Below are 26623 nucleotides of genomic sequence, written 5' to 3' on the forward strand. Positions count from 1 at the left end.
AAAAAAAGAAAAAAAAAGATTGATCAACTTGTTGAAATCATGGGGTTTTGCATTTTTCAACTTGTTCAATAAGTGCTTACGTTTCAATGTCCAATCCCAAGTATTCCCTAACTTTTTGTACAAGTTATTCCTAACACTTTTTTCTTCAAAATTGTAAATCATTGAAATGAAATCAAAATTAATGTTCCACTTCCACTCAATCATAGACCCACATTTAACTTTAATCTAATTGCTACTGTACAATCGGGTTCTCTTGTATTTAGTTGCTTACTTCTTTTTTAACATATTGACTAAACCATTGGAATATGAAATATTATAATCCAAGTCACCTCTAACAGAGTTTTTTTTTAAAAAATCAACTAATTTCTAAGAATTTAAGAAAAAAATTTTGTACACATATATTTATGTCATACATCTTATCTCAAACAGAACAAAAAAGAAAATATCTTAAAAATTTTCGTATTTATTCTTGAGGTTGATTAATGATTATGAGACAAAGCTTATCCATGAATTTGTAACTCATTAATATTTGTGAATTTATCATTTTATCTTATTTATTATAGAACAAAATTGATGATGAAAAGCCGGTCCAAAAATTTTGCATTATCTAGAAAAGAGCTGGAAATAGTAAATTGAATTATCCCCAAAACAAATCCCAGGTGTCACCACTAATCTGCCACGTCATAAGCCACCTTTTCCGTGATATATCTGGCACATGTGGAAACGCATCGTCATTGCATCACGCTTGACGATTTGATTATCAAGTTCAAATCAAATTGAACGCGTCCAGAAACTAAGCCAAAAAGCAAGCGAAACATCTAATCCAAACTCCTCCTTCCCGAAAATATGTCCACAATCAATACGCCTATTTATACACGCGTTTTCCTTCACCAAACCCCAAACTCACCCATAATACTATTTCCCGTTCTCTTCATCTTCTTCCTTGTTCGTCGTTTTTTTGTTTAACAGACTCTCTGAAATCTCGGGGATCTTGGTTTTCCTCGCATTCCTCTTTATTTACCTAATTTTTTACTCCCATATGAGGCTCAAGGAAGAATATTCTCATAACGTCGATGACTACGACGACGAGGATTCTGAAACGATGTCGCAGATTTCTGTCGGAGCTTTACAACAACAACAACAACAACAACTGAAAAACGTTGTTGTTGTCGGTTACGCGCTTACTTCTAAGAAGATTAAGAGCTTTTTACAACCAAAGCTTGAAGGTTTAGCCAGGTGAATCTCGCGGTTTTTTTTTAAAGGTGTAGCCGGAGATTTTTTGTATACGTTTATTTTTTCTGGTTGATCGTTTTGGAATCTAATGTGTGGATTCTAAGGTGTGAGAATATGCTGCCAATTTGTGTCGTTGTCGTTTTGGTTGTCAGGAAAATGAAGTAATTTATGTGAATATTACATCAAACTCTTTTACTCTTATAAGTCAAAGAGTTTTTATTTTATACTAAATATGTTTATTATGTTGATAATAATATGTCATTTTCAGTATTTACTTGGAATCAATTCATGAAGATATTTAATATTTATAGTATTTTTTGTAGCAAAGATTTTGACTTTGGTCGTGTATGATGTACATATTGAATTTGCTGCTATTACTTAGTCTTTGCTGTTATTGTTACTAGTATTGGATTTAGTCTACATTTTTTGCTGCAATATGACCTTCTGCTAAAATTAAAATATGGGTCCTAAGTTCTTGTGTTTTCAAAAGAAGGGATGCGGTTGTTTTGTACCTTGATAGCAGAAAAAGCTTGGATTTTGCGGTTACTATTAACCCTTTGTTGCTGTTCATGTGTTGGGTTTTTTTTTTTTTTTTTTCTGGTGAGTAACCGTGTAAAATGTTGGAAATGGAGCAGGAATAAGGGTATATTGTTTGTTGCAATTGATCAAAACAGACCTCTTTCGGATCAAGGTCCTTTTGATATTGTACTGCACAAGGTTGGTAGATACTATTTCTTATATTTCGTGATGACATGAAAAAAATAAAAAGAATGGTGCAAACAAGTACTTGCGCTTGCGTGTCTGACTTAAAATGGCCTGTTTTTGTTTCTGGTGCAGTTGACCGGAAAAGAGTGGCGCCAAATTCTTGAGGTTGGTCCAAATCCTAGATGCTACAGTATAAATTTTGTTTTCTTTTGAGAATGATGGATGTCTTGGAAATGATCGAGTATGAAGCCACTGGTCTTTGATATATTACGTTGCCATGTTGATGTGTTTTTACATGTGAGGAACCAAATAACCCAGTGACTGGTGACAGACAATTGCTTTGTGTTTAAATCTCATGAGTGGCTGACATAATTTGCAGACTGCTTGCTCTTTCCTTCCTCATGAAACCTGACTTGATAATTGAGGTCGAGGCCTTAAGCTTCCAGCAAGTGAGGATGTTTCTACTTCCATGGCCATCTAGCTGATTTTTCAGGTTTTCCTTAGCATTACCTGCAAAAAAACTTTTTCATTGTTTTGAATGGCTTCATTTGTCCTGGGTGTTACCCTTTTTATCCTGACTCAATCCTAATAAGGGTAGGATCTGGTGTACCTCTAGTATTTGCTATATCATGCTTGAGGACTAAATTTTGCAAGTGCCTCCCTCATCACTCCATTTTTGGCTGCTTGATGAAGTGTCTAGTAAAAGGATTCACTTCTCTTATTTGCAAATATCCAGCATTGGTTCTAGGATTACAGTGTCAAACCTTCTGACCTCAGCTGGGTTCAAGTTCTTATGTTCAAATTTATATCAGTTATGCTTTGGAAGTTGGGTATGCTGTTTTTGTCGTATTTTTTATGCTGAAACATTAATGTTTTAGGGAAAGTTATCTTTGAAACTTCTGTAGTTTATCTCAGTTTATAATTTTCAGTTTTTGAAGTTATCAGCTGCTGCACCTGATATCCTTGGAAACTAATGCTAGAAAATGAGTTCAATTCATAACCAAAATGGCCCACGTTTTCTTTTCTAATTCTGTTTTGAGTCAATTCTTTCAGATAAAAGTGTAGATACTTTTTCATAATTCTAGCGCTGGACTAACCCATTCTTCTTAAATAAGTATCCTTTTTTTTATGCATTATTTTTGAACTGTCAGCTTTTACTTTGTATTGTGAGCCTGTATTGTTGTGCATTTTCAGATGGTTCCTTGAGTTTTATGTCACTTAATCTTAATAATTTCTCAATTTTTGTGTTGCTGTGTTTGTCTAGTTATTTAATGTGCTTTTCATGTGAGATTTAATTTTTCCTCTTTTTTTTTGGGTGGGGGGTTGGAATGGGGTCCACATCACCTGTTGCTTTGCTTTCTTAAGTATCTTCTAGCATGCGTGGGCTGTTTTCAACTTTCAATAGTTCAGTGTCGGCATAAGTTTAGGTGGATAGGATTCATATGTTACAACCAGAGGATGATTTCTTAACCACAGTTGCCTAATGAAAAAAACAATTTAGTGAGCTGCCTTGTGAATTTGCATCAATGCATGACTAGATAATGCATGTGAACCAGGAATTATGAAGTATGTTAGGTGTCTCTTTTATAAGCTCTTCTTCTGGAAAGAATTGATTATAAGCAAAAGTGAAAAGCAAGGAAACTTTTTCTTTTTCTTTTTCACCAAAGGATTATAAAGCGTTTGGTTCTGGACAGTAATATATCAACAATTACTTGTAGAAAAATTGCTGTCTCAAGGGTAATTTGTTTGCTAATTACACATTTGTCTTCAGACCTATCCATCTTACAATTTCTAACCTATAATTGCAGGAATATAGACGAACACATCCAGAAGTCACAGTTCTTGATCCTCCTGATGCTATACAACATTTACACAATCGCCAATCAATGCTACAATGTGTTGCAGATATGAATTTATCTGATTCTTATGGTAATTTATGCCATGTTTTTTATGGTTGACATTGGAATTTAGAATCCAATGGGAGTAGGGTTTTTCTTCCTCTCTCACTGGCAACTTTCCAGTTTTTGATGAAAGATTTACAGATGAACTCCGAAGCTGATCAAAATGAATGTTGATGTTTTACCATGCAGGAAAAGTTGGTGTTCCCAGGCAATTGGTCATTAAAAGAGATGCATCATCCATTCCTGATGCTGTAGCCAAAGCTGGGTTGACACTGCCCCTTGGTATGCAGATTTTTTCATGCGGTGTTCTAATATGTTGTACCATTCTATAGTCTCCATTTAAGTTATACATAGTCATTGGTATGCTGTGCATTCGACTTAATGATCTGTTTCATGTGGTGTATATGTTACCTGTGAGGTGCTTGGGACTGTGGCTGGACTTGAATCATAAGAAGCATAGAGATGCTTTTGCTAGATCATGCTCCCAAGTCGTGTGATTTACTTTAGGATATCAATTTTTTCCTTCGTCTGATCTAATTTTTATGTCACTTTTTTCTAAGCAAACTTGCTTATTTCTGTCTGTTTCAGTTGCAAAACCATTGGTTGCTGATGGAAGTGCAAAGTCACATGAACTATCACTTGCTTATGATCAATACTCCCTTCAGAAACTTGAACCTCCACTTGTTCTGCAGGAGTTTGTTAACCATGGTATGCAACTGCAGATTCTGTAGAGACTAATAACCATAGGCCAAAATTCTATGATCCATCATTAATTGCTGTACTGTTTTATATCATAATGGCTGTAGGAGGTGTTCTCTTCAAGGTTTATATCGTTGGAGAAGCTATTAAAGTGGTCAGGCGTTTCTCTTTACCTGATGTAACTAAACGAGAGCTCTCTAAAAATGCGGGTGTTTTTCGGTTTCCACGGGTTTCCTGTGCTGCAGCTTCTGCAGATGATGCAGATTTGGACCCTAGTGTGGCTGGTGAGTTGTCCTGTCTAAGAATAGCTTTTCTTCGTTGCTACTCTCCCAATTCTGCTTGTCGGCATTTGTCAACGTGAATGTTTGATCATCTGATTGGACTTGAAACGTGTATGAAGAAATTTTCATGGTTGAGTAAAAAAAAGTTATAAAGGCTGAATGAGCCCTCAGTTGATTGCAGCTTTTCAGTTAATTTCATTCAACACCATGTGATGTGTCTCAAGTAAAAAAGGAGATGCTGCTTTGAACTGTGCTGAAGTGTGATGTCTTAAGTCATGCTTTTAGCATCTTTGTGGGCCGTCTTACATATGTTTTTCCTTCTGTTGCAGAGCTTCCTCCTCGCCCTTTACTTGAAAGACTAGCCAAAGAACTTCGACGTGGACTGGTAGGTTTTTCAATTTTGACTATTAGTTTCCTGGTCTCTACATACTAATGTGTAAATCATGCTTATAATATATATTTCTATGCAATTTTTTTGTTACTATAGGGTCTTCGGCTATTTAACCTAGACATTATCCGGGAGCATGGGACCAGAGATCATTTTTATGTCATAGACATCAACTACTTTCCTGGCAAGTTAAACTTCTACCGTATAAGCATCATGGGGGCAGTTTTGGACTTGGTTTAAAGCCCCCTTTTAATTCTTTGTTCGAAACACCTCAGACATGCTGATTTGCTCTGCAATTGTTTGTGAAATTATTGCAGGCTATGGGAAAATGCCAGGATATGAACATATATTTACGGACTTCCTCTTGAGCCTTGTGCAGAGTGGATACAAGAAAAGATCATGCTAGTGACTGTCCGAAACCCTTCAGGAATCGAGATGTTGAAAAACTCCGAAGCATCAGATGCTCTCAATAATCATATGCAAGATGAGGTCTTGTACTTGTTACGGTACCCTTTGTATAGCATCATGTAATTCCTGCTAGCGGCTCAAGGAGGGTGTATTTCAAAGTGCAAAAAGATTTCAACCTCCAAATTCTGTAATTACATCTTGCTGGTAGGATTGTTCCCTACTAAGAAGTTTACAATTTAAACAGCTCTTTAGAAATCAACTTAAACTCATTCTTGCTCGATTCTTTTGTTCTACCTTGTAATTACCCTTATGCTGTTACATGTATCATGGTGATAGGAGAGCACTTTGGGGCAATCAACAACATTTCTCGTTCTTAATACACATTATTTTGTTCCTTGCAATATCCAATGTCTTGTTTTCAGTATGAGTCTCGATTAGAAGAAGGATCCTTGTCCTCTGAACTTAACCCTAAGTGCTGAAATAAAAGGAATTGATTGTCTCAACTCTCAAAACATTCTCTCCTTTTTCTCTATTAATTTCTCCTGCATCATGGTTACCCATCTCGTTATTGGTGGCATAACTGGTCTAAGGATGATTCTATACCTTAATTCTTGCTCTTTTAATTTGCAATAATGTAAACTCAAAATTCAAAAAGTTTTAGTACCTGAACTGAACTCTTCTGATTTCTGAAGCAGAACTTCAGAGTAGCAATGGACTGTGGGTACTGTGACTATGTGTGACATGTTTCCATTTTCTTAGTAAGTGAAACAAAAGTAACCTATCTAATGTAAATTTTAACCGATTGCCCAAATTCAAATGAAATAAGATTCACAACTAGTTATTAAGTGAAACGACAAGGCTTGACTGTTATCAAGAAAAAGCTATCCGTTCCTTTTGGCAAAGTCTGTTGGCATAGAAATAGAATTCCATGTCCCTGCTCGAGAAAAACTTAAACATAGGCAATTCATGGGAGTATATTACAATACCAGAATCAATTTCATTTTATCATTCAAACATGAAGCCTATAACTAAGCACGAAAACCCAGACAACCAAACAAAAACCTTCAAACAAACACGACACGACCGACATAATGATAAAACGGAAGCTACCCACTGGAAAGAGGTGCCTGTAGAGCAGAGCCAGCGAGACCAACCTCAGCAACAGCACCAACATCGCCACCACCATCATTGTCACCAGCGCTTGAAACCAGGGTCCAGTCAGGAGGGAGTGGAGGCAAAGGAGCGTAAACGGTGGGCTTCCTCCTTATGTCCCATGCCTGCGTCTTGCGCGGCCTTGTCTTCATGTGATGCTTCGTTGCCTTCTTCTGCGGTCGCGATGAACATTCTATCACCAACCCGCCATTGGCAATTGTCCAAGATGGGAGACTAGGTGTCCTAAATGAAGGTGTGGAAGAGATGGAGTTGGGGATAAAGGTGACTTTGGGAGCTGAAGTTACGGAAATTATAGGCATGGTTTTTTCTTTCTGTTTCGGCTTGGATTTGCTCCCTCTGTCCTGCCTTTGTTTTGGGTTTACATAAAAGGACATGGAAGAGTGGGAGAGTTAAAAGCGTAACAAAGGAGAGTGAAAGGGGTGTCTCCACACCTTTCCTTTTGGATTACATGCGTATCCTTTTCTTCAGTTGGGCCTCAAAGTTTTCTTATGGATCATACCCATTCGTTATTTCTTTTGGGCATTCGGCCTTTGGGTCAACTATCTGCCTCCTCTTCTTTCTTCATTGAAAGAAAGGATTCATAACTCTTACCTAAATATTGATTGAAAAGTTTTATTTTCACCTCCTTCCCATTAAAACCAGTCTAAGTACTCATTACGTTTGAGAAAAACTAAAGCTAGATGCCCTAATCTTGAAGCAAAAAATTCTTAATGTCAGCCAACGTATATAGCTATATGCTAGTTTGAGTTTCAATGGTGAATAGAGGGATCCACTCTCTTGAATGAATGAGATTATTGCTTGATTAAATCACCATTATGGATTCTCAACCATATTGGTGCTTTGGCATACCCTTTAATTAATTACTTCATATTGTTTTTATCTTCATTTACATTCTCGCCGAGTTTATCACTTCATTTTGCATCATTGAGGGGAAAATTTTATAAAAATAACAAAGCATAATGTTTAAATTTTTTTTTGGAATTATTTGAAAAAATTAAATATATATATATATTTTTATTAAATTCAATCAAATCTTTGTACTTTTATGTTAAGTTTTAATAAGTATTTGCAACTAACATTTAACTAATTATCATTTTGATGCTGCATGTTACTAATATGAACCTAACGTATCTAATAAAAATGCCACATGATCATATTATTATATCCACACTTAACATGTTATGTCATAATTCAAAACGAAATATTAGCTTGTCACATTAACATCACATAATATAAAAATGACAAAACAACGTTTTGATTAATAACTATTAATCAATCATTACTCAAAATGACTTATTTGATCGAAATTAAAAATATAAAAATTTATTTGATTTTCTCATAAATAGTTAAAAACATTTTTAGATATTATATCCAAATAATAATAATAATAATTAAGGAAAATAATTGTCATTAGAAGAGCTTCAACTATGCATCGAAAACAAGTGTATGCATGTGTTTTTTTAGAGTCTTTGTTAGATGGTAAATTACAATATGGAAATCCAAACCAGTGCAAGCATTTAATCATCAATAGCACAAAAGTGTGGTGAAAAAAACGTTGTCTATGCTATTACATTTTAGGTCCACATTTTATGATTAAGGAAACATGCATGGTTAGGAGACAAGACTTTAGTTTCGGTTGGAGTTTATCCCAAGCTACAGCTACGTTTTGTGTTTATATTTTTTTTTGTTTTAATTTTTTCAATATAACGTTCATTCAAAACCATTTAAAAATGGGGAGGAGGGGGGGGTTCCTTTTTTTTTTTTTTTCCCGAAATTATTATGGATAAATACGGAAATGAAATTAAATATTACCAATATATATTTTTTTGGTTTTTATTAGAATGCGTCATTGTTATGGATAAAAATAACAGCTAATTATCTATTTTCATCAGAAACCATCATCCATCTAACGTTTGGCTACCGTCCGTACCGCAGCCTGCCTCTAATTCATTCATGTATCAACAAGCAAGTAGCAGACTTCAAAATTAATACCACAAACTCCATTTTTTTTTTTGTAAACAATATTATTAATTTTCCAACAATATGACATCAGCATGACATGGGCGAGGTCAAAGTCTTTCTCCCCCTCTTTCAAAAATGAAAATTGAAATCCATTCCCAATGACCCACGTGTCTAACACCATGCGATCCTCTCTGAAAACTCAGCAGTCAGATTCTGATCCTAACCACCGGATAACCAAATTCCAGATCAGACGAACATAAGTCACTAGAAAAAAAAAAAAAAACGGCGGACCCACCAAAATAAAATTAGAATAAAGAAAATAAAAAGAAAGAGGGAAAAGGAAAACCCTCAATGGCACAACCCACGTGTGGTACCAAAGATTCACTGTATAAACACAAACAAAAATACAATCCTAATTTAATTAAATTAATTATCAATTTTAACACACCGGATCTTTTTTTTTAATGTATTTCCATTTCTTTTTTGTGTGCATAGAAGAAGCGAGATTCCGTATAGGTGGCCAGACTTGCAAATCGCCAAATTGAACAGACAAGGGTGTTTTCGTCATATAACAAATTTCAAAAAAAAAATAGGAGTCTACAATAGAGTTGGTCAGGTGAGAGGAGAGAGAGGGAAGGGAGAGGGGCCTCACTCAGATACCGTCAGCTTCGTTCCCGTCTGGCAATCAACGCCAGGCTGTACCCAGCTGTCTTCCACCCCTACCCTATCCCCCTCTTCCCCGTCTACCCCTGGTTTTTTGGCAACTAATCCCAAAAGCCTTTCCCATTAATCCCCTCCCTATCTAAACTCTCTTACTATAGAAATAGAGAGAAATTGTCTCAAATAAAGGAAAAAGAAAATTCAGAGACTGGAAGGGCTCACAGCAAACTCAGGAGAGAAAGAAAAAGAAGATGATGAATAGAGTGTTTGGCGTACCACCATTTCCAGTTTTCCGAAACGCATCCCTTACACGTTTTCCCATGTGACCTCCGTTCACATCTCACATTTTTTTAGCTTAAACCCTTCACTTTCTTCATTGCTATAAACAAGAGTGTAGGTTTTTCTCGAAAAGGAAGGGGCAAGTGAAACTGAAAATGGACCCTTGCCCTTTCGTACGAATTACCGTAGGTAATCTAGCGCTGAAAATTCCGGTTGCGTCCAAACCGGCGCGGTCCGTTGTTCACCCTTCTTCGTCGCCGTGTTTTTGTAAGATTAAGCTCAAGAACTTCCCTTTGCAAACCGCCGTCGTTCCCTACATTCCGCCGGAGAATCAGTTCCCAGACAACCAGCTCCAAACCCTAGCCGCCACTTTCCACCTCAGCAAAGCTGATATCGACAAACTCGCCGCGAAATCGATCTTTTCCGCCAAGCTTTGCCTCAAGATTGCTATCTACACTGGCAGGAGGGGCACCACTTGCGGGGTTAACTCGGGGCGTCTGTTAGGGAAAGTGTCTGTACCGTTGGATCTGGCGGGAACTGAATCTAGGGCTTGCGTTTTCCACAGTGGCTGGATTTCGATTGGGAAAGAAGCTAATAAAGGTTCCTCTGCTCAGTTTCACTTGAATGTTAAAGCGGAACCTGACCCGAGATTCGTTTTCCAGTTCGACGGCGAACCCGAATGTAGTCCTCAAGTGTTTCAGATCAGAGGAAATATCAGGCAACCCGTTTTCACTTGCAAGTTCAGCTTTAGAAGTACCGGTGACCGGAATCAAAGATCCAGGTTGGTTTTACTATTTTTAGTTAGTTATTTTTTAGGCTTTTTGTAAAGTTTTTGTTACTAAATTTGAATGCTAAATAGTACGGTAAAGAAATTGCAAAGTTAAAGTTTGCCAGATTATGTTCTTAATTGAAAACTATAAAAAATTTTGATTTCATGAAAAAGTTTTTCCTTTCTTTTACTTTTTACTGTTCAGTTAGTTCCAAGTGTTTGTTCTTTGCTTGTTGAGTAATTTTTTAAGTTATAATCGGACAGGTCGTTACAGTCAGAGCCAAGTAGCTCTCGGGGTTGGTTAAGCTCGTTCGGAAGCGAAAGGGAAAGGCCAGGAAAAGAGCGGAAAGGATGGTCAATAACGGTCCACGACTTATCCGGCTCACCTGTAGCCGCCGCTTCAATGGTTACTCCTTTCGTGGCCTCACCAGGTTCGGACCGAGTGAGCCGCTCTAATCCCGGCTCATGGCTGATTCTCCGTCCGGGGGATGGCACCTGGAAACCCTGGGCCCGTCTCGAGGCTTGGCGCGAACGTGGCTCTTCTGATGGACTTGGTTACCGTTTTGAACTCATTCCTGATATGAGCGCCGCGGCTATTGTTTTAGCCGAGTCGACTTTGAGTTCAGGTAAGGGAGGGAAGTTTGTAATTGATCTAGGCGGCGGCGGCGGCACGAACGGGCGTGCGACGCCGGGGAGTGCGACGTCGCCGGCATGTAGTCCGAGAAGTAGCGGGGATTTTGGGTACGGATTATGGCCGTTTTGCGTGTATAGGGGGTTTGTAATGTCGGCTCGCGTGGAAGGTGAAGGCAAGTGTAGCAAGCCTTGCGTGGAGGTGAGTGTACAGCACGTGAACTGTACGGAGGATGCAGCTGCTTTCGTGGCTTTAGCCGCTGCCGTTGACCTGAGTATGGATGCTTGCAGGCTTTTCTCTCAGCGGTTAAGAAAAGAGCTTTGCAATCACCAGGATTTACTTGGGTGATTCGGATTATCCCCCTCCTCGTTTTTTTGTCGTTTTTCGTGGATTTTCTTTTTCATTTTTTTCCTGAGTGGATGGGTTTTAGGTTCCATCGTGGAAAGCGAGAGGTTTTCATTTTACCGCTACGTATTTTACCACTAACAAACAAATCTTTAAATCTCTGTACAGTGATGAGAAGGGGAGATCATCAGATTAGACAGGCACGCTTCGTTTCACCGTGTGGCTTGTGTTAAATTCTTTTTTTCTTCTGTTATGAGCAAAAAAAAAAAAAAAAGAAAGGGTTGTTTTTTTTATGAGATATTGTAGTCAAGCTGACTTCGTCATAGTCTTTTTAATAGTACCATTACTATTTCCTATTTGAATTAGATTGTACGGATTGATGAGCTGTAATGTTATGGTTTGTCAATTTTAAGTTGGCAATTTCTGATTATCTCTACTCTTTTAAGTACTATTACTCTTGATTTAGTTAAACAAGTGAGGTTAGGGCATTAATGATTGATTATTTGGCTTTGAAAATAAACCGAAGGATCAGCAAGTGAAGTGGAGGGTTGTTGGGGAAATGAGCAAGGGATGTGCGTACACGTTACTACTGCTTGTTGGTTATTTATTAGAGCTTTTTGGCATTATTTCAAAAATTGTTTTATGGATGATAGCTGTAATCCGCTTTCATTATGTAGGCAGAAAAGAATAGAGAACAGTGGCCTGTTTTAAGCGTGCAAATGGAGAGGAATTAAACTATTTTAGAGCAGACTTTGCATACAATCATGGTTTGTAATGACTTAATGCTCATAGTGCAATTAATAATGAGGTGAAGAGTTGCTGACTTTCACATTCAAAACAGTTTTGGCTAACATAAATTCTATGTAGCAAAGGGTTCGTAGTTGTTACACAAGGCGTATATTATTATTTTGAACGGAAGTGCTGTAAAAGGAAAGTTGTAGGACCTGGATTTGGTGGCGCGTGCCTATACGTAAGGGTCCATTTGAATTTTTGTTGGTGCCAAAATGGTTTTTGAAGGAAGGGGGACCATGAGTCCATAACCTTCCCTTCAACTTCTAACTTCAAAAGGGGGAGAGGGAAAGAATGGAAGGGAAACGTAAAAAGGAGACAGAGATGCATGTGAGTGCTTTGCTGGTGGCACTCTGCAGGCAGGGGCCTCTCTCTGCACACAGAATGGCTAAATTTTGAACAGTTGAAGATAAAAAACAAAAGAAAAGAAAAGGAACAAAGGCTTAAAAAATGTGGACATTGGCAGAGAGGCCAGATAGGCTTACGTTGGATTGGCAGTATTTGTAGGCGACTAAAACCGAAGTTGCTTCGTCGGGACGGACTCGAGACTCGAGAATCAGGAGTCAGGTTCACGTCTTTGCTTGGGTGTGTGGGCAAGGGGGGGGGGGGGGGTTTCAGGTTTTTCTCCCTCTTTTCACATAAAATACTGTCACAGCTTTTATTGGAAAGTGAAGGATGCTTAACTATGGTGTGGGGATTTGGGGAAAGAAAAACGTTGGTGGGGTTTAGCATTAGACTGCATCACTATCACATGAGGTGCGTAGCAATTACCATAGGTGTGGTACGATCGGGGGTTGGGACCAGAGCGCCCACAGTCCCAGACCCTTCGTTTTGTTGGCCTATGGAACTCGGGCCTCGTGCCAACTGGGTCCTGACTCCTCGCCCACAAACGCTTTACGTGTCAAATTTTAACATTTACCCACGATGATGAAAATCATCAAAAAGTACTGATTCACGAGAGTTTTATTTTGCATGAATTTCACTTGGCCATGTCTTTTGGACTTGGTAGGGAATCTAAATCCATGCTCCCTTTCGGAGTGTTTTAAGGTTTTAACTCCGCTAGTGGGAAACAAGAGAGGATTTGGATTCGGTTTGCTGTTGGAACTGTGGCTTTGATTTACATTCACTAACGATATTGTCAATTATTTTCAAGCAAGAATCATCACTAGACCAATTAATGAAATGCAACATGCACCCATCATTGGCTAATTCATCTAATGCAACAATTTCTCGTTTTTAACCCATGTAAAAAGGTCGCATTAAAAATTACTATGGTTAAAACTACAAACGTGAAACGCTTTCCCAGAGAGTTTATACAGTTAATTTACCAATGAAAGCGAAATCCAATCAAACATGCTTAATGTAACATCAATGTATCCATCAAACTAAATCACCGCATACTTGAGCATCGACTCGGTATTCAACAAAATGCTTTTATTACTTTAAAGAAAATATTTCCTGATGCGCCCACCACGGAGCGGTACGACCTTGATCAAGAACCTTCCAGATAAGTTGAGATCAATAAGAACATAAGGAAAAGAGTTTCTTTTTACATGTCTCATTCGGTGCGGTGAAAAATCTTAATCATAATCTTCTGTTGGGTCATGGTATCCTCGTATTTCACTTTCTCCCAAAGTTTGAAAAACGTTTGGCACAAACTATTTGCCCGTACCACTCTTAAAAAGAAGCCAAAAAATGGACAAATCAAGGATGACGTTGGGAATGACGTCTAGTGACCAAGTGACCAAATTGTCCAACTGAAATACATTATTGTTTATGGAAATTTCACTAGTTTTAATTTACTAGTTAATTTTTTTAATGGAATTTATACTTAATTTTTTAAAATTATAAATATTTTTTATTATTTTATTATATTTAAATATTTTTTATTTTTAATTAAATAATTTTTTTATAAATTAATATAAAATTAATTATTAATTAATTAAAAATATTATTTTTTATATTATATTATATTATATTACATAATATGATGATATATCATAATAAATTATAATAATGTAATAAGATATTTTTATCTTCCATGTCAATACATAACAACGTTATGTGATATAAAAATAACAAGTAATATTTTAATTAATAGTATTTAATTAATAGTTGATCATTAAAATTTATTTGATTTGATTTAAAAATATATAAATTTAATTAAATTAATAAAATCATAATTTTTATTTATTTTTTAAAATAATTTAAAAACCTTAATACACATGTTCAACACAGATGATTTCCCTTTTTTTATTTTAAGCATTATTTGTCTAAAAGATTCAATGGTGGTGGCTTTGTTTTAAGTTAGATGCATGAAATGTTGGAAAAAGGTTGCCAAACAACATGACCACGATGATGTGAAGTAGAGAAAAAACCTTTTTGATGTTGATGAGCAGATGCAAATTTTACCACAGGAAGTTGAAAGGAATAGAAGAGAAAATATCTACAATACCTGGAAACCATAAAAGGAAAACGCAAGTTGGGGAGGAAGGAAACCATCAATTTAATAATAGTGATTTAGAGCTGGAACTGAATATGATGCCAGAAGGAATGCAACCACTCCCGGACTAGGCACCATTCAGACCGAAACAAAAACAATGGGTAAAGCCTGGAAATCTTGTGGCTTGTCTCTTGTTGACAAATAGAAAACAGCTTCATTAAAAGTTGCTGTCTTTGACGTATTCTGGAAGTATGGGATGACAAGAAAGGTGAGTTAGATTTACCTAATTTTTTTCGTAAATGGAGTTAAAGGAGCATTTTTGCTAGCAGTTTCTTGGGTTTGCTCGTCTTAACAATATTGGGTTTTTTTTTTTTTGGGGTGATATTCAAGTCTAAAGGAAGGATAACGAATTAGACTTTGGTCTTTTGAATACTTAATCCACTGTTTTAGAGAGGGGAATTAAGCCACCAGTGGATGGTTTGAATTGAAGCAATGTTAATTTCAACTAGAAGTGGTAATATGTTGTCAATTAAACACCATTTTGAAAGCTTAAAGTCTCCATGTTACAGTGATTAAGTATGATGAACACGAATTTGACATTCACGACCATGTTCCAGGAGAGCAGGAGGGTAAAAATGGCAATACGAAGTCAAATCGAAGCAGTAAAAAACAGTTAACAAGTCAAAAGTCAAAACTGTGACTGACTGACTATCCATCCAAAGGCAAAGGTTGCAACTTTAAGTCTTTAACTGGATCTGGTCAGCGAGGCGGATAGGAGGGAAAACCAAAACGCAAGAAAAGATGAAGGCTTTGGGATGGTGGTTAATGCTGGTGGGTTCACTTCGATTGGTTTCCGTTTGGTTCGGCTTTTTTGATATTTGGGCTCTTCGTCTCGCTGTTTTCTCCAACACCATCAGTAATCTTCTCTCTCTCTGAACCTTGTTTTTTGGTTGCTTAATTTCTTTGCATTTTTTTAATTGTTTCTGATGATTTGTTTACTGTGAATTAGAATATACAAATTTCGGAAAGATCGCAAGAACAAATCTTTAATTTTTAACAAAGAAAGTAAGCTAGTTTTTTTCTGGGTCATGGAGACAAGGTGCTGTTTTTGTGTGCGTGCCGAGTGTTCGGTCATGTCTCTTTAAATTAGAGATCGAATCTTCAATACCCAGATTAAAAAATAGGGAAAAAGTTAAGTTAGGATCCCAAAGTCAAGGGATTTTGAAGATTCTTATAGGAAAAATGTTAACTTTGCTGCTTTGGGAGCTATGCTTTTGGAAAGCTTGTAGCGATGACCTAATTTGTTTTTCTAAAAGCAAACAAGAACTTTCAATTGGGTTAAGGAATGTTGCATTGACTGACAGAGTATTTCTTCATATGGAGTGATGTATGGAGATTATTTTTGTTTTAACGTTACTACTAATCAGCAACCTCTGTAGCTTAAATTAATGGAATCTTTTGCTTCTATTTTTGCTTTTCTGAATCCAATAATGAAGATCTGCTAGTCTGCATTTGAAATGCTTCAACAAACTGATCTGTAATAAACGCATAAGGATAGATGGTGTATCAGACTTGTTGGGTTAGGTCCAATTTCCTATTTGTTTTTTGCTCTGAATTTTAGATTCTTGCTTAATAGGCCAATGCTGATGATTCTTCTTACTTGAAGTTAGATTTTGATCCAAGGACTTTTTGATTGCGTCTTGGTTGATGAAAAGGAATGAGGGTTGTGTAGAGAGCAAGTCACATATCTCTATGTAAACGAAGCTAGCAGAACCAAGAAAGATACATATTGGTAGATTTTAAGTTGTAATAGGTCAGTCAATGGTAGACAAACCTAGAACTACCATGTAATGGTGGGTACCATGAAAAATAACAAGGTGGATGAGTTTGGTAAGCAAACAGTTGATTTTAGGTCCATTATCCAAGAAAGATATGGGATGTCAGTTTTGGAGTAAACAAACACAAAACAGATTTGATGCATCTGAAATTTTAGATGTATTCGTTGCAGCTTCAAATGTAGTTCTTTAGGTGCATGTTTTAGGCGCATGTATAAGCCATTGCCTATTTGAAGTGAAAGATTATGTTGGCAGCAAAGGGGACATTGGTGGTTTCCAGCATGAAAAATAATGAGGACATGTGGATTTTGATTTAAGTTGAAACACCTGGAAGAAACTATTCAATGATGGATACTATGAAGGGAATGGGTTTGCTTAGAAGGCGATAGGATTTGAGTCCAGAAGCCAAGAAAGATATAGAAATTTGGATTTTGATTATGATATCAGAAAAATTAGTACTCTTAGTAGAATGTGAAAATGTCCCTGTTCCTTTCATGGTCTTTTGGGTGCATGCATATACAGTTCTGTCTTTGAACTGTATGAGTATGCCATAGGGAAAGGGAAAAGAGGAAGTGTTACTGAAAATTTAAGTTATTACAATGCTCTCATTCCTCATCCAATGCATATATGTTAGATACGGCTTGAACATGATATTTTGTGCATGTAAAGGGAGATACTGTATTTGAGCATAGCATGCCTTACTTTTTTTGGAGAATTTTGAAGGTGTTTCATGACAACTTTAAACTATGTTTTCTATATCCTTGATGATGTGTTTTGCCTTATCCAAGTTAATTCATTTTGATGATTTCAAGTATCTGTTTTGAACAAAGCAAAGGATATTGGAATTGAATCCCTCTAAATGTAGTTGCTTTTTGGCTATTAAGAAGCTCTAAATTCTTTTGAACTACTTCAACATCAGATCGGGGAATGGAGAAAGTAAAACATATGCTAATCTGACCTTGGGATACCTATATTTTTCAGATTTACATTTTTTAAGAGTTAACGAAATAGTTAATACCCCATTTTATTTCTATGTTAAATGGCACCTTTGTTACCCTTGCAGTTGAGTTTTCGCTGCACTTTCTGAGATAGATATTAGAAAAAGGGAAGAAGATTCTGATATCAGTGTATTGTGAAAACGTCTCCACCTCAGAATTGCGTTTTGTTTTCTGGTGAGGAATAATTTGTCATTCCAGATCTTGATAATTGGTCATCTCCTATTTGTTTTTAACTGATATGCAGTGACTGAAGTTCACGGGAGGACATTCGGAGTTTGGACACTTTTGACTTGCACTCTCTGCTTTCTTTGTGCATTTAACTTGGAAAATAAGCCACTATACTTGGTGACATTTTTGTCATTCATCTATGCCTTTGGTCACTTTTTGACTGAATACCTCTTCTATCACACAATGGCCCTTTCAAATCTGACAACTGTAGGCATCTTTGCAGGTATGTTTTTCATGAGGAAACATGGCATCATTTTGAGTTTGTTTTACATGTCACTGCTTTTGCATGAAGTTTTTGACTGAAGTTGCCTGATAGCTTTTCCTTGACTTGTTACTGTTTACATCAAACTTGTAGATTGTATAACTGACCTTGAAATATAATCAATTTAATATTTAATGAATGGTGATTATATTCTCTTCAATAGCCTGGTTTGTAGCTTTTATGTTGCAATTGCAACCGGCATAGAACTACATTGAACCAAGCCAGTCCTAAGCTTTTACAACAGCAAAAACCAAGTTTCTCCTTGATAAAGCCTGAGCTCTCTTATGCATCTTTGTTGGACCTTCTTTAGTATGTCTTGATCCGTAACAAATAATGGCATCCACATTTTAGGCTGAAACCATGATGTGTTCTAAGATTGTTATTTTTCATTGGAAAGTCATTGGTTCATCATGATCTGGTTAAAGTGTTATGGCTTATCATTTTCCATGAGACTTTGATTACCATACGACTATATGAAAATTGTCATTTTGGCCTAGAATTAATCATGTTTTTTTTTCTTCTCAAAATCATCAGGGACATCAATTATATGGATGCTGCTACAGTGGAATGCACATCAACAAAGACATGTCAAGCATTCCTGAAAATGGACTCATTTACTTTCAGTTGCTTTACTCTTAGTGCTGACACAGTGATTTCTCAGCATTAATTTTATTTTTCAACCAGCTAACGGCTGTTTACAAATAGATTGTGGAGGTCTGTCCCTGGCAGAATTCAAAGCATTCTGATGTGCAATTCTGTTTGAGTACTTTGATTATAGTTTAAATTGTAAGAAAAGAGACATGGCTCTAAACTTCTATACCATACTTAATTGGTGGTATTTGGAATCTATGGTTTTCTTGGAACCATTGCATGAACCTCATGAGGACCCCAAGGCCCAAAAACGATGAGTGTGACTTTTCTTCTCAGCAGACTCTCCTAAGGCCCAAACAGGAGGGAACATGGAAAAAGAATTCTCAAAAGGTAGCAAATGGCATCCACCCCATCCCTGGAAATTCTTCTCACTCTGTATCATGTCATTTGGATTGGGGCTACCTTTGGCATAATTTATGGCGATTAAAACTAGAATGGAGATTTCTCTATTCAATCGGACGAATCATTGGGATAAATTTGTTGTGTATTATCCAAAAGAATAGTAGAAGTTCTGCTGGATGACAAAGATGAGGAAGCTTGTGCATTTAAATATAATAGAATAGTTAAAACTCATTTAATCTCAAGGAAGCATACAGTTAACTGATACCTCTACAAGTTACACGTTTAGTTTTACGATACAACACCAAGGCAGTTCTACTTCTTCCTAATTATTGGCAATCTTGAAAAATTTCTTCTATAGCATGGGGCAAATGCTAAAACTTTTGTACAGTTCAGCTACAGGCCTGTATTCTGAAGACAGGAAAAAGCAACTATCTCCTAAGGCATAACAAATAAACCCAACAACATGTTGATCAGGAACTACTGTCAACTTATTCTGCTGCAACTTTGCTGGAATTTCCTTCTCTTGCAAAATGTGCAAAAGAGGTTGATGAATCGTATCAGATTTTATTGTTGAAATGAAGAATCCCAAAGACCTGAAAGACTCAATTCTGAGCAACACCTGCTTTCTCACTTGTTGTTGATGATGCTAAGGTTTCCATTGTGTTCTCTGGTCTGTGCTATACTAAAACTTGATACTTCCTCACCTCTTTGTTCATCATGTACCTCCACACTTCTCAAACGTCGAATTTGAGCAGCAGTTCCTGTATCAAGGTTGTTTTGCACAATGGAACTTGATGCATCATCACTCTTGTACATTTCCTCTCTTGGATCCTGTAAATTTTCTTCACCTTCATTTATTGCTTGATCTTCTAATGAACTTAAATCCTCAATTTGGTTTTCCTTCTCTCTATCCTCTTCGTCAATGAGATCCTCAACTTCCTCAGTCTCTTCCTCGTCCCCTTTCTCTTGATCACGCCCATCAATCTCATCATCTCCACCCCCTCTTCCATCATCACTCTCTTCCACCTCTTCTTCTGCTTCAACTTCTCCACTTCCGCTATTCTGATCAGTGGATGACCCTTGTACTTGAGGATCAAGATCCTTCCTCCCAAGGTTTATGGCTCCATGCTCACTCGTTACCTTTCGGAAAATTCCAGGGCCCTTCTTATCGTAAGTGTCCCTAACTTGGTTCAGCAACCAGATGCAAAAGGCAAGCAAGGCACATATCTGAAGAACATGCTTTACCTTGAAGCCTTTATACCTCTGGTTTCTATTAGCTGATTGCTTTAGCATGGTGAACCCTTGTATATATGTTTCCTTCCGAAGCAAGAGCCAAATTTAATCTGTTCAAGTAGGGAATGAAATTACTTATATATAGAATGCGTCCGAAAATCTAATGCTGAATTTCTCTCATCGTCGTTGTTCATTAAAAAAGTGGTATCCACGAAACTAAATTTTGAGCCATTAATTTATTTTGATAGATAACATGTGGGTTCTTTTTCCATAGGGTTTCACAAAGATGACAGGATAACAAAGTTCACAGGGGAAGCATGATAGGGGGATGAACTAAGTTTTGACAAAAGATCAGTCTCAAACTATAGATTGTTGCCTCACTCTAAGAAAAGGGTCTCCTTCCATTAATGAGACATTGAGCACCCAACTAATTCTCCACCACATGAATTGTAGCTGACTTGGCATTTGCGAACAACTACGCTAATGTGAACCAAACACGTTTTTCTGGAGGAAATTAATGTTAAAGGTAAGTTTCCATGCCCTACATTTAATGAATTTGTTCGCTTGTTTCCCAACTTGCAGAAACCAGCGACCAAGCAGGGCACATTAACAGGGTAGGTACCGTTTGCAGAACCAAATAGTCTGAATTCTGTGATAAGCTAAGGCTAGGTTCTAATTACCATTGGTAAATTCATAGCATGGGTTCGAAATTCGAACCCCATTCTTTGAAAGTGTCAAATTCTCAATTCAATTGTGACAAAGTCGAATAGATATATAGCTTTCACAAAAGACAGAAGCCAGTTCATTAATGGACTAGCTTGAGGTGCAGCTAGGATAAACGACATGGGGAAGAGGCACAAAATCTTTGAACTAAGAACCAGCTTTGGAAGAGTAAAATTTTCTTTTTAAAAGTAGCATTTAAGTTGCAATATGTGTCTGCTCCTGTTTCATTTTGTTTTCTCCATTAGACCACGGTGAAAAACAAGAAGAAAAAACCATAGTTAACCCTTTTATCTCTGACAAGTCCTCTGTAGATATTGAACTTTGCAAAAACACAACAGACACCAAACATTTATCTCTTTTAACTTAAAAACCACACAAAGCTGTTCGAATTTGAAAATTTTCTCAAGAAATTAACAAAGAACAAAACACATTGATACATAAGCCAGCTAATACTGCAAAAATTAAAGAAAAAAGAGAACTCCTGACAGAAACTCATAAAAGTAATGCAGGTCAGAGAAAAAGGTTGAAAGAAAAGATACCCTCTTAAAAAGGCAGATCCGTAAAAAAAAAAAGGTGAAATTGACAAAGAAAACAGTACCCTTTTCGTAACCCGGAATCTTGGACACACGTATATCCAAGGGAGTGTACTTTCAGCAGCAACAGTAATATCTCGGACGGAAATCTTTCTCCAAGGAAGTGGTAGGAGAAGGGTGATGATAGAATAACCACAAAAAGGAGAAGAGAGGTACTTGAAGGATTATTATGGAATGAAAATGGAACAAAACCAACGTGAGGGGTATATCTTTTGAAGAAAGGGATAGCGAGAGGGCTAGAGAAGTGAATGTGAGAAAACACACTAATACAGAAAATGTCAGCGTATACTACCACACTTGGCAACGAATTGATGGCAATTGTTTCATTCGTTGGTTTCACGTGTGGGGTTCATGACAAGTATATCATGTCCTAAACGACTTCGTTTGAAACTCTCTGCCATGAATGCTCCAAACTGTGGATGTTGTTTTCTTGGTGTCACATTCCAAATTCCTATCCAGGCATGTTCTCCACAGGAAACGTCACTATACATATATAGCATTCTTCAAGAATACAATATTCCCAGTTATTTATTATCTGCTAGTTGCCTTTTGTTCTCTCCCGGGACATATCCTCTCCGCAGCACCCATTTTTTACTACTGGGTCAAAAGATTACTCCACCCATCTGACAGGAAAGAAAAGAGTCAAGCCTTCAATCCTATGAACAGGTAAATGAAAAACACGAAGAAAGTGATCTTAAATCTTTAAAAGCAAACACAGGAAAAAGGAGACCAATGCACTCAAACATTAGCTCTTCTTCAAGATCCATTTTTCCATTTTTGCAGCTTTTCTTAAAGGGCTGAGACATAGATTTCCTGCTTTCATTTCAGTACATATGAGAAAACTCAAGTGGAAAAGAAAGATTCCATGAATTTTTAATCTTTCAAATTGCTTTTTTTCCATTTACTTGGATGAAAAGAAAGAGTGAAACATGACATGACTCAATGAATAAACCGGCAAGTGTGATTGAGGCTTTTGTTTTTGTGTTTTACCTTTTTATCTTTATGGCTTTACTTTTGCATTTCCTTAGCTTGAAACTGTTGGTGTTGGATTTTAGCACCCTTTACACATCAATTCACAATACACACGCGTGTGCATAGTAAATTTCACAATTGAGTTCATTTATTTACCTTAAAATGATTATTACTCTTTCAATAAAAAAGTAAAAAGCATGAATTGTGTTTAATTATTTTTCATTTCCGGACCCTAACAAAATGTATAAAGATGTCGATGCTTTTCTGTAATCAATTATTTTATATTATTCAATTCGATTAAGTAAAAATAGATTATCCTATAATCGGGTTTGAGTAGTATTAGGATACTTAATGCTTGAATTCAATTATAAATAATAATTTTAATATTTTTATATTATTTTTTATTTATAAATTTTTTATATTTAATATAATATTTATTAAAATTTATTAATGATTCTAAATATAATTTTTTGTTAATAAATCAACTCTAAATATTTAATAATTAAATATATTTAACGGGTAATGTTTAAGATATTCAGTTATGAAATCAGATTATATTTCAAAAATTTAATTGAGTATTTATAAAATTAAGATTCTCTATCAAATAATATGGTGATTAAAATACTTAAAAAATAACAAACAACTTTTACTTTATCCATTGATATATATAAAAAGAAAAAGCAGAGATTTCACTCTGTCACAGTAAAAATTTTCTTTGCATGGCTCCCTCTGTGATATGGCCGTTGAAGATAGTATTTGATCTCACGCTACCCAGGAAAAGGACATGCAGAACAGAGTGGTGCCCTTTTCAACTGAAACCCTGAAATCTCCTTTGCTGATCACTGGTGGTTACTGCCAAGCACCACACCCACCAGAATCAGAAAAGTAGAAACAGAAGAACTTTCGAACAATATTGACCTCTGCCTCTCAAGGTTTTACTGATCAAAACATTAATTAAATCATTGTCATTAGTACAAATTCTATCCACCTGTTAAATTCCTTCTCTTATTAGCAACAATCTGTTTCCTTGTTTTTTTAAACGAGGTGGAAAACAATCCTTATGAGTGAAGCACAGCAATTTAAGCTGTTCACATTTTGTTTGAAGATATATAGGATATTTGATGGGACAATTTTTATATTAAATATCTGGGTTATTTTGTTTTATTTTTTTTTTCATTTTTCATGACCAAATTTTCTAATCATGACATCAAGTTGCAGCTTATGTATTGTCACCAGTAACATCTAATAAGCAGTAAAGCAGAGAGAGAGAGATAGAGAGCAAAGAGTGAAAAGAAAAAAGAGTTACCCTACAAACCAACTAAAATGATCCCATCCATCCATATAATTTTGATTTGCAGAAGAAAGGGGGGATGCAGTGAGGCAGATTAGCAGCTCTGCAAGACCTAATGAATGACGACGATGAGTCCTTCACTTCCTTCGGTAGTCTTTCTGCAATCTTTTTCAGGCCCATATTCAATGCTGCATTTAATGTTTTCTAACCTCTGTGACATGAAAAGGAAACAGAACCAAATCCACCAGCCCTTGCCACTTTTTTATGCACTTAAAAAATTGTATTTCTACAATAAGATACAGCAGCGACAGTTCAATTATTTAAGTGAGATCAGCTTCAGAAAGAAGCATGGACCATGTCATGGAATGGAACTCTTTTCGTATTTCATTTGCAGGTTTTTTTTTTCATCAGCTAGTAATAGCCTCATGGGGTTACAAGAAAGGTTTAAGGAGAGTGAACCCTGCCATTTACTGCTTACCAGCATATATTTTTTATTGTTCAAATATCTGACAATACCCTTTATCATCACTAACTTTAACTGCACGTGAAGATTATTTTCATCCATCTTGTAGCTTCAATTTCACCGCTAACCCTTTCTTTTAACCTTGATCTAATCAGAAGCATTGTTAATCTTGATTTTGATGGATATAAACAATAGGTTAAGGGACAATAGAAGGGAAATAATGAGATGATGAGGTACGCTAGGCATTTTTCTCTTCGAGGTGGGCTGTCTAACATGCACGGGGTATCAGCTTTCTCTCTGGAGTGTGGTGCACAAATCTTGTAAGATACGAAAGCAGAACTGTCTGACAGACTTGATACGCACCCATCTTTAGCTCTTTTAACTTACCCATGTCGTCACTTGCCATCAAAATTAACAAATCTCACCCCAAATTTTAATGACAATGAAGATTTATACAGGTTGGAGTTAAGGCATCTTAGCTATTGCTGATGCTGTTTAACTGTAACTAAAGTCTGAAGAAAACAAATAGTGGACAAAGGCATTGCGAGTTAGGAGAAGGGTATAACCTTGGCAGGAAAAAGCGAATACATTTTATATGGCAGAAAGGGAAAAAAAATGTTACAGAAAGTAAGAAAGAAAGAAACGCTTTACATTGCGCAACCCATATTTCCACCATGCAAGAGGAAAGTGAAGGAGACAAAGGTATACAATTGAAAGTCAATTTATCCACAGTTGAAAGGAGGTGCTTTTACACTGAACAGTGTTTATTTTTACTGAAATCAGGGATTGAAAATCATGTTCCCACACTTGCACTTCCAACTCATGGGCTTGTAGTTGGAGATGTCATCGCCTCTGGAGTATGCAATTGAGAATATTGCAGCTGAGAATTGGCGGGTTCTGCGGTTTTCGGATTGTGTCGTAACAGGAACTTGGATTGCCTCACAGTGCGGGCAGGAACTGCACCTTCTCTCACACCTTGGTGGCCTTGACCCTATTAGACTTCTCATCACCAATGCCTTCTCCTCTTCAATCCCTTTCTGTGCATACAACATTATTGAATTCTGTCACTTCTGATTGGATTGATAAGAAAGAAGCAAGAGTATACATGAAATGGAAGTATGATCCTGATACCTGGGCAACCTCAAGTAGTAGCCTGGAAAGAGGCCTTCCTGGAATACATGAAAGTGAGAGGAGTTTTGAGTCAATGAGTGGATTTTCTAGTTTAAATTTGGAGAATTATTTTCCTTTTTGGAATTTAGACAAGGAAACTTACCTTCAGCCATGAATCTAACTTGGGTCAAGCTTGAAACCAAGAGCAACAGCAGGGAAATTATTAGGTGTCTATTTCTGTGGCAACAAACATAATTTGGAGAGCTGCTCATCATTTTTCTCAAAGAGAGGAGGGTGAGAGTTCAAAGCCTTAAAAGAGGAGAGATACGGGGATGGGGTGTAGAGCAGTAAAATTAATAGGACCAACGCAGGGAAATTAAATAGTTGGCAGTGTAGACGGTAACTGAATCTGAACTTCTGAAAAGTGTCCCCAAGGAGAGCTTTCAGTACTTGAATGCCACCTCCACAATGCAAAAAAGAAGAGTCCGTTTTTACCTTGTAATATAGTATCTCTGAATCAAGGATGGAACGTGGAAGGCAAAAAGAGCACTGCAATGAGGCTAAAAGCAAATGGGGAGGACCTCAACCGAAAAGGGAAGGACCTCAGCCTCGTTTCATGAGCCACCAAAAAACCAAGGTACCTTACGATATGAAAAAAAGAGAAACAAAAATGAAAATAAACTGTAGCAGCCCAGAGCAGTTTGCAAAAGCAAAGGATGGACAGCACAGCCAAGAAGAGAGTGAAACCGTGAATGAAAACAAAAACAGAAACAAAAGAGATCACACAAATACCAAATGATGAAGAGTTTTCTGCAAAGGGCTTTATGTAATGTCACAGGTGGGATGAGTTTATTGGGATTTCCTTTTCCTTTTCCTTCTCCATTTCTCCTTTCAATTTGTCCCCCACCCGGTTTACGTTCCTTTCGATGGGAGACTTGGTTTTGGGTTTTGGCTCGTGGCTCGTGCGTCTAGAACAGTTCCACTCCAACACGCCAAATCCCTCCTCTCTCTCTCTCTCTCTGTTACTTGGGAATAGTATTTTTATTTCTATTTCCCAAGGAGGATACTATTCGCGGGTTGGTATGTAATAGAACAGGCCATGGAGTTTGCTTGATAATATGCTCTTTTATGGGAACAGCAAATTTCTGGGTTGGTGAAGAGTTAAATTTTTTACCTGCAGGCTCACGCACGCTCTTGGGAATGAGAGTCGTGTGTTCTTAACAGAGAGCACTGTATATACTCTGCTACCCTAACTG

General features: G+C 36.8%; 5 protein-coding genes across 8 annotated transcripts; 3 read left to right on the forward strand and 2 right to left on the reverse strand.

Moving 5' to 3' along the window:
* Window positions 1-729: 729 nt before the first annotated feature.
* LOC18591899 (Inositol 1,3,4-trisphosphate 5/6-kinase family protein) lies at window positions 730-6016 on the forward strand. Its single transcript, XM_007018323.3, has 10 exons — window positions 730-1236; window positions 1869-1950; window positions 2071-2103; window positions 3747-3867; window positions 4029-4121; window positions 4428-4547; window positions 4646-4822; window positions 5149-5204; window positions 5307-5391; window positions 5525-6016. The coding sequence occupies exons 1-10, from the start codon at window positions 1040-1042 to the stop codon at window positions 5611-5613; spliced, it is 1053 nt and encodes a 350-aa protein (XP_007018385.2). The 5' UTR covers window positions 730-1039; the 3' UTR covers window positions 5614-6016.
* Window positions 6017-9702: 3686 nt separating this feature from the next.
* LOC18591901 (formin-like protein (DUF1005)) lies at window positions 9703-11864 on the forward strand. The gene is made up of 2 exons (XM_007018326.3): window positions 9703-10470; window positions 10723-11864. The coding sequence occupies exons 1-2, from the start codon at window positions 9845-9847 to the stop codon at window positions 11435-11437; spliced, it is 1341 nt and encodes a 446-aa protein (XP_007018388.2). The 5' UTR covers window positions 9703-9844; the 3' UTR covers window positions 11438-11864.
* Window positions 11865-14721: 2857 nt separating this feature from the next.
* On the forward strand, window positions 14722-19116 carry ERG28 (ergosterol biosynthesis protein). Of its 3 annotated transcripts, none has more exons than XM_088809064.1 (4): window positions 14722-14934; window positions 15236-15582; window positions 17744-17950; window positions 18524-19116. In XM_088809064.1, the coding sequence occupies exons 2-4, from the start codon at window positions 15468-15470 to the stop codon at window positions 18589-18591; spliced, it is 390 nt and encodes a 129-aa protein (XP_088665190.1). In that variant the 5' UTR covers window positions 14722-14934; window positions 15236-15467; the 3' UTR covers window positions 18592-19116. The 3 variants fall into 3 exon arrangements, with proteins under 3 accessions (XP_088665190.1, XP_007018389.1, XP_088665191.1); XM_007018327.3 differs by having other exon boundaries at window positions 15284-15582; XM_088809065.1 differs by lacking the exon at window positions 14722-14934 and adding an exon at window positions 15161-15180 and having other exon boundaries at window positions 15284-15582.
* A 52-nt stretch (window positions 19117-19168) lies between these two features.
* LOC148761119 (uncharacterized) lies at window positions 19169-21778 on the reverse strand. The gene is made up of 2 exons (XM_088809063.1): window positions 21537-21778; window positions 19169-20325 (listed from the first exon to the last, which is right to left on the reverse strand). Exon 2 carries the CDS (start codon window positions 20273-20275, stop codon window positions 19610-19612), a length of 666 nt encoding a protein of 221 aa, XP_088665189.1. The 5' UTR covers window positions 20276-20325; window positions 21537-21778; the 3' UTR covers window positions 19169-19609.
* Window positions 21779-24805: 3027 nt separating this feature from the next.
* Window positions 24806-26379, reverse strand: LOC18591905 (EPIDERMAL PATTERNING FACTOR-like protein 2). Of its 2 annotated transcripts, none has more exons than XM_018125444.2 (4): window positions 26160-26379; window positions 25531-26008; window positions 25389-25426; window positions 24806-25294 (listed from the first exon to the last, which is right to left on the reverse strand). In XM_018125444.2, exons 2-4 carry the CDS (start codon window positions 25640-25642, stop codon window positions 25037-25039), a joined length of 408 nt encoding a protein of 135 aa, XP_017980933.1. In that variant the 5' UTR covers window positions 25643-26008; window positions 26160-26379; the 3' UTR covers window positions 24806-25036. The 2 variants fall into 2 exon arrangements, with proteins under 2 accessions (XP_017980933.1, XP_088665291.1); XM_088809165.1 differs by having other exon boundaries at window positions 25531-25604; window positions 25863-26379.
* Window positions 26380-26623: the final 244 nt, after the last annotated feature.

The sequence above is a fragment of the Theobroma cacao genome, chromosome 8, assembly GCF_053813885.1.
Source record: "Theobroma cacao isolate CCN51 chromosome 8, ASM5381388v1, whole genome shotgun sequence".
In the NCBI taxonomy this organism is placed as follows: Eukaryota; Viridiplantae; Streptophyta; class Magnoliopsida; order Malvales; family Malvaceae; genus Theobroma; species Theobroma cacao.